This window comes from Drosophila albomicans, chromosome 2L (genome assembly GCF_009650485.2).
Source record: "Drosophila albomicans strain 15112-1751.03 chromosome 2L, ASM965048v2, whole genome shotgun sequence".
NCBI lineage: Eukaryota > Metazoa > Arthropoda > Insecta > Diptera > Drosophilidae > Drosophila > Drosophila albomicans.
The window spans coordinates 6802832-6816564 of record NC_047628.2 but is presented as its reverse complement, the minus strand read 5'-3'; the positions used below and the strand labels follow the sequence as shown (position 1 = coordinate 6816564).

At 39.7% G+C, this 13733-nt stretch overlaps 3 protein-coding genes across 3 annotated transcripts; 2 read left to right on the top strand and 1 right to left on the bottom strand.

Moving 5' to 3' along the window:
- The first annotated feature begins 833 nt into the window (after positions 1 to 833).
- Positions 834 to 4845, top strand: LOC117564261 (cytosolic 10-formyltetrahydrofolate dehydrogenase-like). Its single transcript, XM_034242965.2, has 4 exons — positions 834 to 975; positions 1815 to 2198; positions 2258 to 3979; positions 4044 to 4845. Exons 1-4 carry the CDS (start codon positions 970 to 972, stop codon positions 4671 to 4673), a joined length of 2742 nt encoding a protein of 913 aa, XP_034098856.1. The 5' UTR covers positions 834 to 969; the 3' UTR covers positions 4674 to 4845.
- A 2794-nt stretch (positions 4846 to 7639) lies between these two features.
- LOC117563663 (axin-like) lies at positions 7640 to 9562 on the bottom strand. Its single transcript, XM_034242079.1, has one exon. It carries the CDS (start codon positions 9560 to 9562, stop codon positions 7640 to 7642), a length of 1923 nt encoding a protein of 640 aa, XP_034097970.1.
- Positions 9563 to 10491: 929 nt separating this feature from the next.
- LOC117564260 (cytosolic 10-formyltetrahydrofolate dehydrogenase-like) lies at positions 10492 to 13733 on the top strand. The gene is made up of 4 exons (XM_034242964.2): positions 10492 to 10637; positions 10703 to 11086; positions 11142 to 12863; positions 12921 to 13733. The coding sequence occupies exons 1-4, from the start codon at positions 10605 to 10607 to the stop codon at positions 13548 to 13550; spliced, it is 2769 nt and encodes a 922-aa protein (XP_034098855.1). The 5' UTR covers positions 10492 to 10604; the 3' UTR covers positions 13551 to 13733.

Below are 13733 nucleotides of genomic sequence, written 5' to 3'. Positions count from 1 at the left end.
TTTTACCTTCCGCTTTAATTCAAGAACGGATATTTAATACGATACAAATCTAAGTGTAGCGAAGATAACGAAAAAAAGTGTAGCCCTAGACTTAGTTTAAAAAGCCAACGGAAGCACTAAAAGTACTGTGTAATAGCTTAAGAGTTTGGCGTATGTCTAGACTGGCCCCCAAACAATATAATAAAAAACTACTGAATAAAAATGTTAAATTTACAAGTGTTCTTATCGTTCAATTGCCCTTGATTGACACTTTGTTGTAATCAGACTACTACGTCCATAACTAGTTTAAACCTGACATAGTTTATAGACATTGTTTATAAACAATCTATTAGTAGGTCAGTTTCTACAGCTCACCATATGTTCCGAACTTCTACGAAATGAAGGAAACCTAATCCGAATACAACATGTTTAATAACTTTAATGAATCGCACACATATAGTTCATTTCGGCGTATAGTATTTATTCCAAATTTTCCATTTCGAATTTGCCCCCTGTATGTTTTAACAAAATAACAGGCCCACAATTCTATGATCATGCCAAATCATCATGCTTATCAAAATTTTTGTTTGGCTTTGCCCCACGCTCAAGCTTTCTGTGCTGATAACATGCTTGGCTTTTTATTTTTATTTTACCTAATGATTGGAAAAGTAAAAGTATATGTATGAATGTTTTGAAATAGCAACACTGCCGGCTGATGCCTTCTTGCTTCTAGTTTTTTCGTTTGTTTTTATTTATTTTTTTTTTGATTCGAGCTGAGCGTCAGCTGATAATAGTGAAACCGATAGGTATAAATACGTCTGCGGCACGTTCATTAAGACTCAGTTAATAAAAGTAGTTCAGCTGCTTCAGTGCCTTGCTTGAACTCATCAAAGAAGTAACATAGGGATAAGTGATCCCTTAGAATTATTATTTACATAAAATTGTGAAATTTGTCTTGACAGTGAACAAAAGTGATCAAACTAAATAATTATGTCTGTTAGTATTCAAACAATTTTATTTTACTTTTTTACTAAGCTTTAATAATATTTCATAATTTAAGTGAGTGAAAAATTAAAATGATTGTGAAATGAAATGTTTTCGAATTTTTGAAAAATATTAATTAAAAAGTGAAGCTTTTGCTAGCGATGCGAGGAAATCAAATGAGACTCTTATTTTGATTAATTTTCATGATTTTATGATTGTTAATTAATTTTTCAAAATATCAAAATTCAGTTGAATCAATTCTTGTATGTCAGCAGTGCAAGGAAATTCAAATAGATAATTTAATGCGTGCGACTGCTTGATTTGCACTGCTTATAAACGTCACAGGGTGTTCCAGGCACGCCCTGAACTGCTTTCTCAAAGCCATACAGTAACAATATTTGAAACATGTAGACCAACACTTTTATTACCAATGTTTTAAAAACATAACACGAATTCACTCGCTTAAATACAATATACCTCGCGTGCAAGCTCAAATGATTAAAATGAAATTCAATTATCGTTAATTACGTGCTTCAAATCTGCACAATCGCTTAGTAAATAAAAAAAATATATTTATGCATACAAGTTTTATTTTTGTTATCACTCAATTATCACATTTGGTTCCAGCGTCAATTTACGAATGAAATGTTTACCAATTGCTTGGAATGGAAAAAGTTGTTGTTTATTTGATTTATAAATTTTAAAATGTTTTCTTTCAAGTGTTAAAAATAAAAGCATGAACGCAAATATATATATAGATATATTCATTAGTATATTTTTGCTTTAATGAAGTAACTAGTTATGATTTCAAATAGTACGAATACTAATTATTATAAATTGAACTCTTATAGATTGATCTGAAAATTGCGGTTATTGGCCAGAGCAATTTTGCGGCTGATGTGCTGGAACTTTTATTAGAGCGCTCCAACATTAAGGTCGTTGGTGTCTTCACCATTCCCGATAAGGGCAGCCGCGAGGATGTTTTGGCCACTACTGCTGCCAATCACAAAATACCCGTCTTTAAATTCTCCGGATGGCGTCGCAAGGGTGTGGCCATTCCCGAGGTGATCGAGCAGTACAAATCGGTTGGAGCTACGCTCAATGTGCTGCCCTACTGTTCCCAGTTTATACCCATGGAAGTAATCGATGGCGCTCCCTTGGGCAGCATTTGCTATCATCCTTCTATTTTGCCCAGACATCGCGGTGCCAGCGCCATTTCTTGGACTCTCATCGAGGTATACCTGAAGGAAGAATCTTAATATTAGACTCTTAATTTATATTATATTTCATTCAGGGTGACGAGATAGCTGGATTCAGTATATTTTGGGCTGACGATGGTCTGGACACGGGCCCACTTCTTCTTACTCGCCAGACCAACCTGGAACCTACCGATACCTTGGACACTATTTATAAGAGATTCCTGTATCCCGAGGGAGTCAAAGCGATGGGAGTTGCCGTCGACTTGGTAGCTAATGGCACAGCTCCTAAAATCACCCAAACAACTGTTGGTGCCACATATGATGCAGCAATGTTCAAGGCGGAAAATCAATTGCTGAATCTTCAGCAGTCGGCTGAGAGAATTTGGAACTTTGTCAGAGGACTCGACTCAGTGCCCGGAGCAATTGCTACAGTCCTTCTTCCAGATGGAAGTGAGGAACAGGTTCGTTTCTTCGGTGCTCATTTGTATTCCGCTGGACCTGTGAAGGATGGACAGCCACTTAAACTAAAGGGCCTCGCAAAACCCGCCTGGGTGCATGAAGGAGGACTGCTGATTGAGGGTACAGATGGAGCATTTGTGAACATTAAGCGCATTAAACGGGGCTCCAAGATGATTAATGCCTCCGATTGGTTTAAGCAGGCAGAGCAAAAACCCATCACAGACTTTACCGAAGATGAACTTGCCAAGAAGGCACAGCTTGCTTCCATTTGGCAGGCTATACTCAAGGAGTCGATAGAAGCCTCCACAGATTTCTTTGCAGCTGGTGCTGGATCAATGGACGTTGTCCGATTGGTCGAAGAAGTGAAGGATGCCTTTGATGTGCCCTTTGAGAATGAGCACGTCTTTATGGCCCCTGTTTTCGAGGAGTTCTTTGGACTCCTGGTCAAGGCACTGCGTCAAGGCAGCGGCGATTCTGGAGCTCAAAAGTTGGATTACGATGGATTCGTTTTGCAGGCCAATAAGCGAAAGATTAACGTACCGACACAGCTCTTTATCAATGGAGCCTTCGTTGACGCCGAGCAAAAGCGCACTCTCGATATTGTGAATCCCACGGATGAGGAGATCCTCTGCCAGGTGGCCTGTGCCAGTGCTGCAGATGTTGACAAGGCAGTTCAGGCGGCACACAAGGCTTTCTATGGGTCGTGGAAACAGGTTTCTGCTAGACAGCGTGGTCAGCTAATGTTGAAGCTTGCCGATCTCATGGAGCACCACAAGGAGGACTTGGCCACCATAGAGTCTGTGGACTCGGGAGCTGTCTACACATTGGCATTGAAAACACACATTGGCATGTCCATCGATGCTTGGCGCTACTTTGCCGGCTGGTGTGATAAGATCCAAGGAAATACCATTCCGGTGAATCCAGCTAGACCAAACAATGTACTCACTTTCACGCGGAAAGAGCCTATTGGAGTCTGTGGGCTGGTGACACCTTGGAACTACCCCTTGATGATGCTCTCCTGGAAGATGGCAGCTTGCATCGCTGCTGGCAACACTTGCCTGATCAAGCCAGCTCAAACTTGCCCGTTAACCGCATTGAAGTTTGCAGAGCTCACTGTTCAGGCTGGCTTCCCTCCTGGTGTTATAAATGTACTGCCCGGAAAGGGTTCAGATGCCGGCCAGGCAGTGGCTGATCATAAATTGGTGCGCAAGCTGGGATTCACTGGCTCCACACCCATCGGCAAACACATCATGAAATCCTGTGCTGAAGCGAATATTAAGAAAGTCTCCTTGGAGTTAGGAGGCAAGAGTCCATTGATAATATTTGCCGATTGTGATCTTGACAAGGCTGTGAAGCATGTGAGTATTTTTAATCGAAAATGTAAATATAATCATTTTGACATCATATTTATTTTCCTATTAGGGCATGTCTTCGGTCTTTTTCAACAAGGGAGAAAACTGCATAGCCGCGGGTCGACTCTTCGTGGAAGATCGCATTCATGATGAGTTCGTTCGTCGAGTTCTAAAGGATCTCCGCACAATGACCATTGGCGATCCACTGAACAGGTCCACGGCGCATGGACCCCAAAATCACAAGGCACACTTCGATAAGCTATTAGAGTTCTGCCAACGGGGTGTGAAAGATGGCGCAACTCTTGTCTATGGTGGTTGTCGAGTACCTAACATGAAGGGCTACTTCTTCACTCCCACAGTCTTCACAAATGTCGAGGATGATATGTACATTGCACAGGAAGAATCCTTTGGACCTATTATGATTATATCCAAATTCAATGGAAGCGACGTGGACTCGGTAATGGAGCGAGCCAATCGCACAGAATATGGATTAGCTAGCGGTGTCTTCACTAAGGACATTAGCAAGGCCTTGAGCTTCGCTGATCGCATTGAAGCTGGTACAGTCTTTGTGAATGTGTATAACAAAACAGATGTCGCCGCTCCATTTGGAGGATTCAAGCAGAGTGGATATGGCAAGGATTTGGGTCAGGAGGCGCTTAATGAGTATCTCAAGACAAAATGTGTTACCATTGAATATTAAGTAGATTAGATGCGTCTTCATAGCCATAGAAAACAAAAGACTTAGTGCGTATTCAATTTGCATTGTTAATTAAACTTAAGTAATTCTCATTTAGTGTAGAAATGTTTCTGAATACTATATATGCAGATTATTAAAATAATTCTCTAAAAAAACTACTCACACTGTAATAAAATATTGGTATACTAAAAATCGTAAAAACAAATATATAAACAAAAATTACAATTTTAAATCAATTTTAAAAATGTTTTTATTAAACAAACCCAAACAAAATACAACTAAAAAAGACGTACAAATCGTTTTGTTGGATGTTGATACATTTTGCGATTATAGATGTACATACATATGTTACGTGTTCAGTGAGAACATAATTAAAACGTGATGTGGACTGTAAGAGACTTGCTACCAATTTTTTAAAAAAGACATAATATATACGTAATCATAAGAGGGAATGTGTCTGGACCGCTAAGATATACCTGAAATATGTTAAATTAATTAATTAAATTTAATACGATAGAGCATTATATAACCGGAAATTATCGTCTTGTCGAAAAAACAACTCAATCGGTGCAGCTGCGGAGAAATATATTAATAATGAAGTATATAGTATATATTTAATCATTCTGCAATTTCAGTATCTAGTTCGCAAATCAATCAATATTGCTTAATTTGATTTGTGCTGAGTAACAGTGTCAGGCTGACACTCAAAAGAGGTAAGAAAAAAGAGACTCACAAAGAGACACACAAGAGGTGAGAAGAAAGGAGACTCATTTTATTGCATTGATAAGGATAATTCTTGTGCTTATTTTAAATTATCAGACTACATACTTTGGCTTGACAACATTTAGGAAAATTTAATCTCTTATATATAATCTAGTATATAGGTAAGTGCCTATGGTCTGTTTAGGCTACAGAAATTTAATATAATTAGGTGTATTTTATATATTTTAATAATTTAAAATATCAACCAATAGGCAAAGCAAACTGTATTAGATTATATTGTGCATTTCATATATATCATTTTATTCATTGAATTTTAATTGAATTGTGTAAATTACATATTCATAATTTCAATTTTTTCATTGAAGTTTAAGTTTATAGAGGACTCCACTTCAAACCTAATACGGGTCGCACAATCAAGCTCTAACTTTTATGTTGTTTAAGAAGTTGGCAGATGATCATTAAGAAAGCTGGATTGGTTCAAACTTTTAATTGGATGTGAAAAAGTCTTCAAGTTGCTTAAAATTTCAAGTGCTAATAAAGATCAGTCACAAAAGAATTGCCCAAACAACATTAGACAATTTAAAATACTCTAAAATGCATTTCTATAATTTCAGGTATTCTTTTTAAACTTTTTTTTTAGCTACCCAAGCCCAAGTTGAAAACGAGAAAATGCCTTAGGTATTAGCGTCGAATTAAAATATTCTTTAAGGGATGAAAGTCCATCATCATCAATGGAAATCAGAAAATCAAAATCAACGCCACCATTACTGATGGATAGATTTTAAGATTATGAGACACGATGAAAAGAAGCACAAATAGGAGAAAAATTCCAATGATGTCCCACCACCATTAAATGTGACACCCTAATTGAAATGCGAAAGCAAGAGAATGACATGCAAGCAATGTGCTTTCATAACTGCCAATGTTGACCAATTAGTATCGAATAAAGGTTATCAAAGTTTTTTTTATATGGGTAATTCTTCAAAAAACTGCAACCGCCGCCAAAAAATTCAAAGTCTCTAAAAATATGTATGTATTCTTCATATTTGTTTATACAGTAAATATTAAATTTAACTAATATAAGCGTTTTTTACATTTACTCATAACATATTTTGAAATATTTTAATACAAAGTCGAAGATAAGCAAAAGTTATGTTTTGATCTTTTCTTATGCAAGTTTTGATTGATTTTCTTAAAGAGAGTCAGTGAGCATTGATACTCGCTGTTTTAAATATCGTTTTATATCCAAAGAATATAAAAAATATATATACAAAAGAAATGATGCAATATCTAATAACAGTAAATTTCTTAACAGTTCATCAGTTTCTACTTCTGTCGCGTGCGACATTGAAAAAGAGCATTTGTTATGAGTACATCTAAAGTTTTTGTCCAACGATCATGCAAAATTGTGCCCAAACATGCAGTGGTAGTAAAAACTACCAGATTTAATAAAATAAAATTTCGTTGAATATAAGCACAATATAAGCGTGCGACATGGTAGGAAAAATGTTTTTTGCTTGTTTTTCGTTAAATAGTTTTTATTTAATGTAGATCATGCATTCTCGTTTTATATGCAGAAAACAAGATAAATTGCATGTCATCTGCGCTATTTGAGAGTTCGACATTATATTATATTATAAGTTCGATGACACATGATAGGATGTGCACAGCATACCTGGTATAAGACGGATGCATTGGTTTGGCTGCTAGAACAGCATTTTCATTACAAAAATTATTTTTGGCATTATTGAATGTAATTAATTAATTGCATTCTTTCATCACGATTCGCTGAAATCAGTGCTTGAACTGGTTTTTGAAAAGCGAATTCTTTCTGTGACGCGTGGGAATGCGCAACATTTTTGTAATTTTCTTGAAAACAAACAATTGGCCAAAATCAATCTTATCACCAATTATAGTGCTAAGTTTTAGAAAAATAAAATAATGTATTGGCACATGTTTTATTTTTTAGTTTGAATGCGTATAAATGTCGCATTCGACATCAGAGAATTGCCCATATTATTTTTAAAATAACCTTGTGTATGTTACAAATTTCAGCCTCATAGCTCTTATCCCTTGGGCTGTTCCTTGATAGTTCAGATAGAAAAAATTACTGAAATAGTCAATTAGTAAGGAAAAACAGCCTTAGATAGGTAGATTATACATAGTGAGTTTATTATTTATTCTTCTGAAATTGCATTTCTAATTCATAATATAGCTTAATACATAATATCCACAATGCTTAATAATTATTCAAATGGTTTTACGAGGCCCATTACTTTATCTCCAAACAAAGGAAGAATGTGAAAGTCATCAACAATCTCTTCCTGAATCACTGGACTGTCTGGATCATCACAATGCGTCTTGAAAAAGTATCTAAAATGTCCCCTTCTGGGTAGGTACTCCTTAAATTGGCGCAACGTCGGCTGAGCGCATGGTATTTTTATTCTGTAAGGAACTGGCTCCTCGCAAAATTGGAATACAACAACGGTTCCCGATGGTTTTATTGGTAGCGAAGGTGGATTGACGACTGCCGGCTGATGCAGAGTGGGTTGTTGTTGAACAGAACGACGAGCAGAGCGCGTCTCATCTTCTAGTTTCCGTTTTGCGTCCTCCAATTTTAAGCTTGTGCTTGCAGCAGAGCGAGTGCTCTCGGTGCATTTTAGAGCCGCATCAGCTGAGAGCATGCTGATGCCGCTATCTGTGTTCATTGAAGGCCATTTGTTCATTAGCTTCCTAGAACAGGAATTGGAATCGGGCAAGGACTTTGTTGAGTGACCACTCAGACTTATGGCACAATCACTGACCACACTCGAATCATGGGTCACCGTGCGTCTTCTCGAAGGTATAGGCGGGCAGGGTGACATTGTGCCAGGTGAGCGACGGGGTGTCTGGTCATTCCACACTCGCGACACATGCTGGTCCAGTATGTCTTGGTCGTTGTCTTCATCGGCTGCGAGCTTCTCCCGCAACGCCTCCGCAAATGTATTATCAGTATCTTTTGTAGCTGCGGGCATTCGATCCATGCGCGCACGTTCCTCAAAATCACGTTTGCGTTTCACCTCCTCCAGTTTGGGAATCAACAAGGCTACAAGCTCTGTTTCCTTCAGTGGTCTGTGCTCGTTTGAATGTAATCGTTGCGTGCGCGGTATAACCTGAAGCGAGTTGGTTTCCTTATTCGCTATGACGCTCTGACGTATGGCCTTACTAGCATGCAATTTGTTTCTGCGTTCACTGTAAGGTCGGCCATCCATTGAACAACTGGACAATGACATGGTATCAGAGTCGGTGTAACCGCCAGAGCTAACACTTGCCCTTTCCGAATCGATGCGGGAATTGGGCACAAAGGATGTGTTCGTGGTCGCAGTATACACATAACCATGTGCTCCAGGTGGTCTAATTTCCAGTCTTCTTTTCTGAGTGGCCATCAGAAGATCGCGCGTGAGGCGCATAGGAACATCGTTTTGGGCACGTTCATTGTCTGCTTTTACATTGTCTAAATTATCGCAAAGCGAAAGCGTCGAGTCCTCATGCAGCGTTGGCAACGTTGAGCTGCGTGGCAGTGTGTTGGCAGCACTTGCTGAATTACCTGAACTGGCAAACGAGGCGGGGCCACCATCAGTGCTGTCCAAAGTGGTGACGCTGCTGCTGAGGTGCTCCTTCATCGCTGACATTTTCTGAATGTACTGTATGTACATCTCGGAGCAGAGAAAGCTGGGATAAATATTGTCGCGTATGGTGGATTTTACATTCTGTTGCATGGAATCGTAGATGTGGGAATTCAGCGGAATCTCATTGGACTTGATGGCCTTGATTTGAGTACGCAAATCATCGGGCACGGGCAGCTGGCTTTTGCGCAAGAATCGATATATGGCTCCGATGATTTGCTTAACCTTTTCCCCATCGGTTTGCTGCTTCAGACCCTCGCATGCAAAGTAGAAATTCAAATGATCCTTGTAGGCTGGCGCGTCCTCTTCGACATACTTCTTGAACAACTCCATGCCATCGCGATCCTCGAGCAGATGGTTAAGTGTCCGGGCCCAATTTAGATAAGATGGGGGTGAGTTCTTCAATGTGTTTATAACTTCTTCGGTCATTTTTTTAGCTCGGCTCTCTTCACCCAATACAGGTGGTCGTGGTCCACTACAACTGTTATTATCATAACTACTCATTTTCTGTTATTTGGTTTCTTAACACACCAAGGTGTCACGACCTTACACGTTGCTGTGTTGTCAAGTCTATGTTTCCACTTTCACTATGTTTCTTTAGTTAACAATTTTAAACCAAGATTTCATTACTTTAGAAATTTTGCCAACCGACACACGTCATATGCCCGTGAAGGTGTTTCGTTTTCTCTTTTGCGATTTGGTTTTGCAAGGCTATTTAAAGCAAAATCTTTATCTAAGGATAATTCTTCAATGCGTCAATTATCCGAGCATATGTTATGTTTATTATTTTATGACACTGCATATGGCATCGGCTTTAAATCATGCGCATATAGTGCGAAAATTGTTACAGGTCACAACCCATAATTAGCTACCTACTCAAGACGGTCTGTCCTTAAGCTGAGTTTAGGTAGATTTACGGCAGAAGTGCCAAAGATTAAACATTTTGATCCAGTTGATAATTTGACCTTGAAAATGAAAATTCAGAGCGTAGCAATGGCGGATTTATAACTTATACATTGTAAAACAAATTTACCAAGTATGATCTGTTACTCGAGTTTTTCATTTTTCTCTGACTCGTTCATCAAATTTGAATTTGATAGCTCATTGTTAAATTACTGCATTCATTCTTAAAGTTTATTAAGAATTTTCAAATTACAGCATTAGTTGTTCTAACTATATGTATGATTTGAAAACGGTTAACTCAAATTTAATGGTTATAAATATGTGTGCTATAGAGACGAAATCTCTTAAGTCCATTAATCTTGCTTTAGAATATAGCTTTAAATTTGTGTACACATTATTGCTCACGATTATTATACTTTTATATATTGTATATAGGTCTTGTATAAATGGGACTAAATAGATTTCTTAAAACTTAGTTTTTTTAAAACACATTTTTAGTATATTAATTTAAGAATGCGTCGTTTTTTAAGTCCTCGCATGTATATTTTTAGATTGTAAAAAATGGGCCTAGAATTTCTTTTTCCGTTTTTGTTTTTGTTACGAACGCTGGTTCGTACCCTAAATTAAAGAAAAGTACGGCACAATGAATAAATGTCGTTTTTTAAGCACCGCTCAAGTAATAATGCATGAAACAATATTAAGTAAAATGTAATTTTAAATTCATGCAATTTTATGTTACAGAACACACTGCGAGTTGCGATCATTGGTCAAAGCATCTTTGCTGCCGATGTCATGGAACTGCTTATGGAACGATCGAATGTCAAAATCGTTGGTGTTTTCACCATTCCCGACAAGGGAATTCGCGAAGATGCTTTGGCTACAGCCGCGGCTAGATACGACATTCCCCTCTTCAAGTTTCCCACATGGCGTTGCCGCAAAATACCCATTCCAGAGGTGATCGAACAATACGAGTCAGTCGGAGCTACTCTCAATGTCATGCCTTATTGTTCGCAACTTATACCCCAGGAAGTGCTTTGTGCTCCCGCCCTGGGCAGCATTTGTTACCATCCATCAATTCTACCAAGACATCGGGGTATAAGTGCTATTTCTTGGACACTCATCGAGGTTTGAATATTACAATGAGCTTTTCTAGTGAAATAAATTTCTGCGTCTCTTTTAGGCCGATGAGATTGCCGCATTTAGCATTTTTTGGCCAGATGACGGTATTGACACTGGCCCATTACTGCTTACTAGGCAGACCAATCTAGAACCAACCGACACTTTGGACACCATTTATAAGAGATTCCTGTATCCCGAGGGAGTCAAAGCGATGGGAGTTGCAGTCGACATGATCACTAAAGGCACAGCTCTGAAGATCCCCCAACCGGTTGAAGGTGCTACTTATGAGGCAGATTTAAATAATGAAGAGAATCAATTCTTAAACCTTCAGCAGTCAGCGGAGAGAATCTGGAACTTTATCAGAGGCCTTGACTCAGTTCCCGGAGCACTCGCCACTGTCGTTCATTCAGAAGAATGTGAGGAACAGGTTCGTTTCTTCGGTGCTCACTTATATTCCGCTGGACCTGTGAAGGATGGACAGCCACTTAAACTAAAGGGCCTCGCAAAACCCGCCTGGGTGCATGAGGGAGGATTGCTGATTGAGGGTACAGATGGAGCATTTGTGAACATTAAGCGCATTAAACGGGGCTCCAAGATGATCAATGCCTCCGATTGGTTTAAGCAGGCAGAGCAAAAACCCATCACGGACTTTACCGAAGATGAACTTGCCAAGAAGGCACAGCTTGCTTCCATTTGGCAGGCCATACTCAAGGAGTCGATAGAAGATTTCACAGACTTCTTTGCAGCTGGTGCTGGATCAATGGACGTTGTCCGATTGGTCGAGGAAGTGAAGGATGCCTTTGATGTGCCCTTTGAGAATGAGCACGTCTTTATGGCCCCTGTTTTCGAAGAGTTCTTTGGCCTCCTTGTCAAGGCACTGCGTCAAGGCAGTGGCGATTCTGGAGCTCAGAAGTTGGATTACGATGGATTCGTTTTGCAGGCCAATAAGCGAAAGATTAACGTACCGACACAGCTCTTCATCAATGGAGCCTTCGTTGACGCCGAGCAAAAGCGCACTCTCGATATTGTGAATCCCACGGATGAGGAGATCCTCTGCCAGGTGGCTTGTGCCAGTGCTGCAGATGTGGACAAGGCAGTTCAGGCAGCACACAAGGCATTCTACGGGTCGTGGAAACAAGTTTCTGCCAGACAGCGTGGTCAGCTGATGTTGAAGCTTGCCGATCTCATGGAGCAGCACAAGGAGGACTTGGCCACCATAGAGTCTGTGGACTCGGGAGCTGTCTACACATTGGCATTGAAAACACACATTGGCATGTCCATCGATGCTTGGCGCTACTTTGCCGGCTGGTGTGATAAGATCCAAGGAAATACCATTCCGGTGAATCCAGCTAGACCAAACAATGTACTCACTTTCACGCGGAAAGAGCCTATTGGAGTCTGTGGGCTGGTGACACCTTGGAACTACCCCTTGATGATGCTCTCCTGGAAGATGGCAGCTTGCATCGCTGCTGGCAACACTTGCCTGATCAAGCCAGCTCAAACTTGCCCGTTAACCGCATTGAAGTTTGCAGAGCTCACTGTTCAGGCTGGCTTCCCTCCTGGTGTTATAAATGTGCTGCCTGGAAATGGTCCGGAGGCTGGTCAAGCTGTGGTAGATCATCCAAAAGTAAGAAAATTGGGATTTACTGGATCGACTGCTGTTGGCAAACAAGTGATGAAATCTTGCGCAGTGTCAAATCTGAAAAAATGCTCATTAGAATTGGGAGGCAAGAGTCCCTTGATAATATTTGCTGATTGTGATCTTGACAAGGCTGTGAAGCAAGTGAGTATCTTCTAGAAAAGCTAATCCTCCTACTACCGAAGTGTCTTTCTGTTTTAGGGCGTTTCCTCAGTCTTTTTCAACAAGGGAGAAAACTGTATAGCCGCAGGTCGGCTCTTCGTGGAAGATCGCATTCATGATGAGTTCGTCCGTCGGGTTCTTAAAGATCTTCGCACAATGACTATTGGAGATCCTCTCAACAGATCTACGGCTCATGGACCACAGAATCACAAGGCGCATCTTGATAAGCTGGTAAGCTTCTGCAAACGTGGCGTTGAGGAAGGAGCTACTTTGCTTTATGGAGGATGTCGCATTTCTGATATGAAGGGGTTTTTCTTTGCGCCAACTGTGTTTACTGATGTCAAGGATGAAATGTTTATTGCACAGGAAGAATCCTTTGGACCTATTATGATTATATCTAAATTCAATGGAAGCGACGTGGACTCGGTAATGGAGCGAGCCAATCGCACAGAATATGGATTAGCTAGCGGTGTCTTCACTAAGGACATTAGCAAGGCCTTGAGCTTCGCTGATCGCATTGAAGCTGGCACAGTCTTTGTGAATGTGTATAACAAAACAGATGTCGCCGCTCCATTTGGAGGATTCAAGCAGAGTGGTTTTGGCAAAGATTTGGGTCAGGAGGCGCTCAATGAGTATCTTAAGACTAAGTGTGTCACTGTTGAGTATTAAGTTCGAAATTTGTTGCGGACATTAGGTCGGCTTACATTTTATTTGGCAAATTACTAGTTTAACAAATTGTAGATGGCAAAGATGTTTTGCAGAGAGACTGAGATGATTACAAAATTAATTAGAAGATTCATTGAAAATTTTCTGTACGTAATAAAATATTCATAATGATTTTGTATAAGCTCA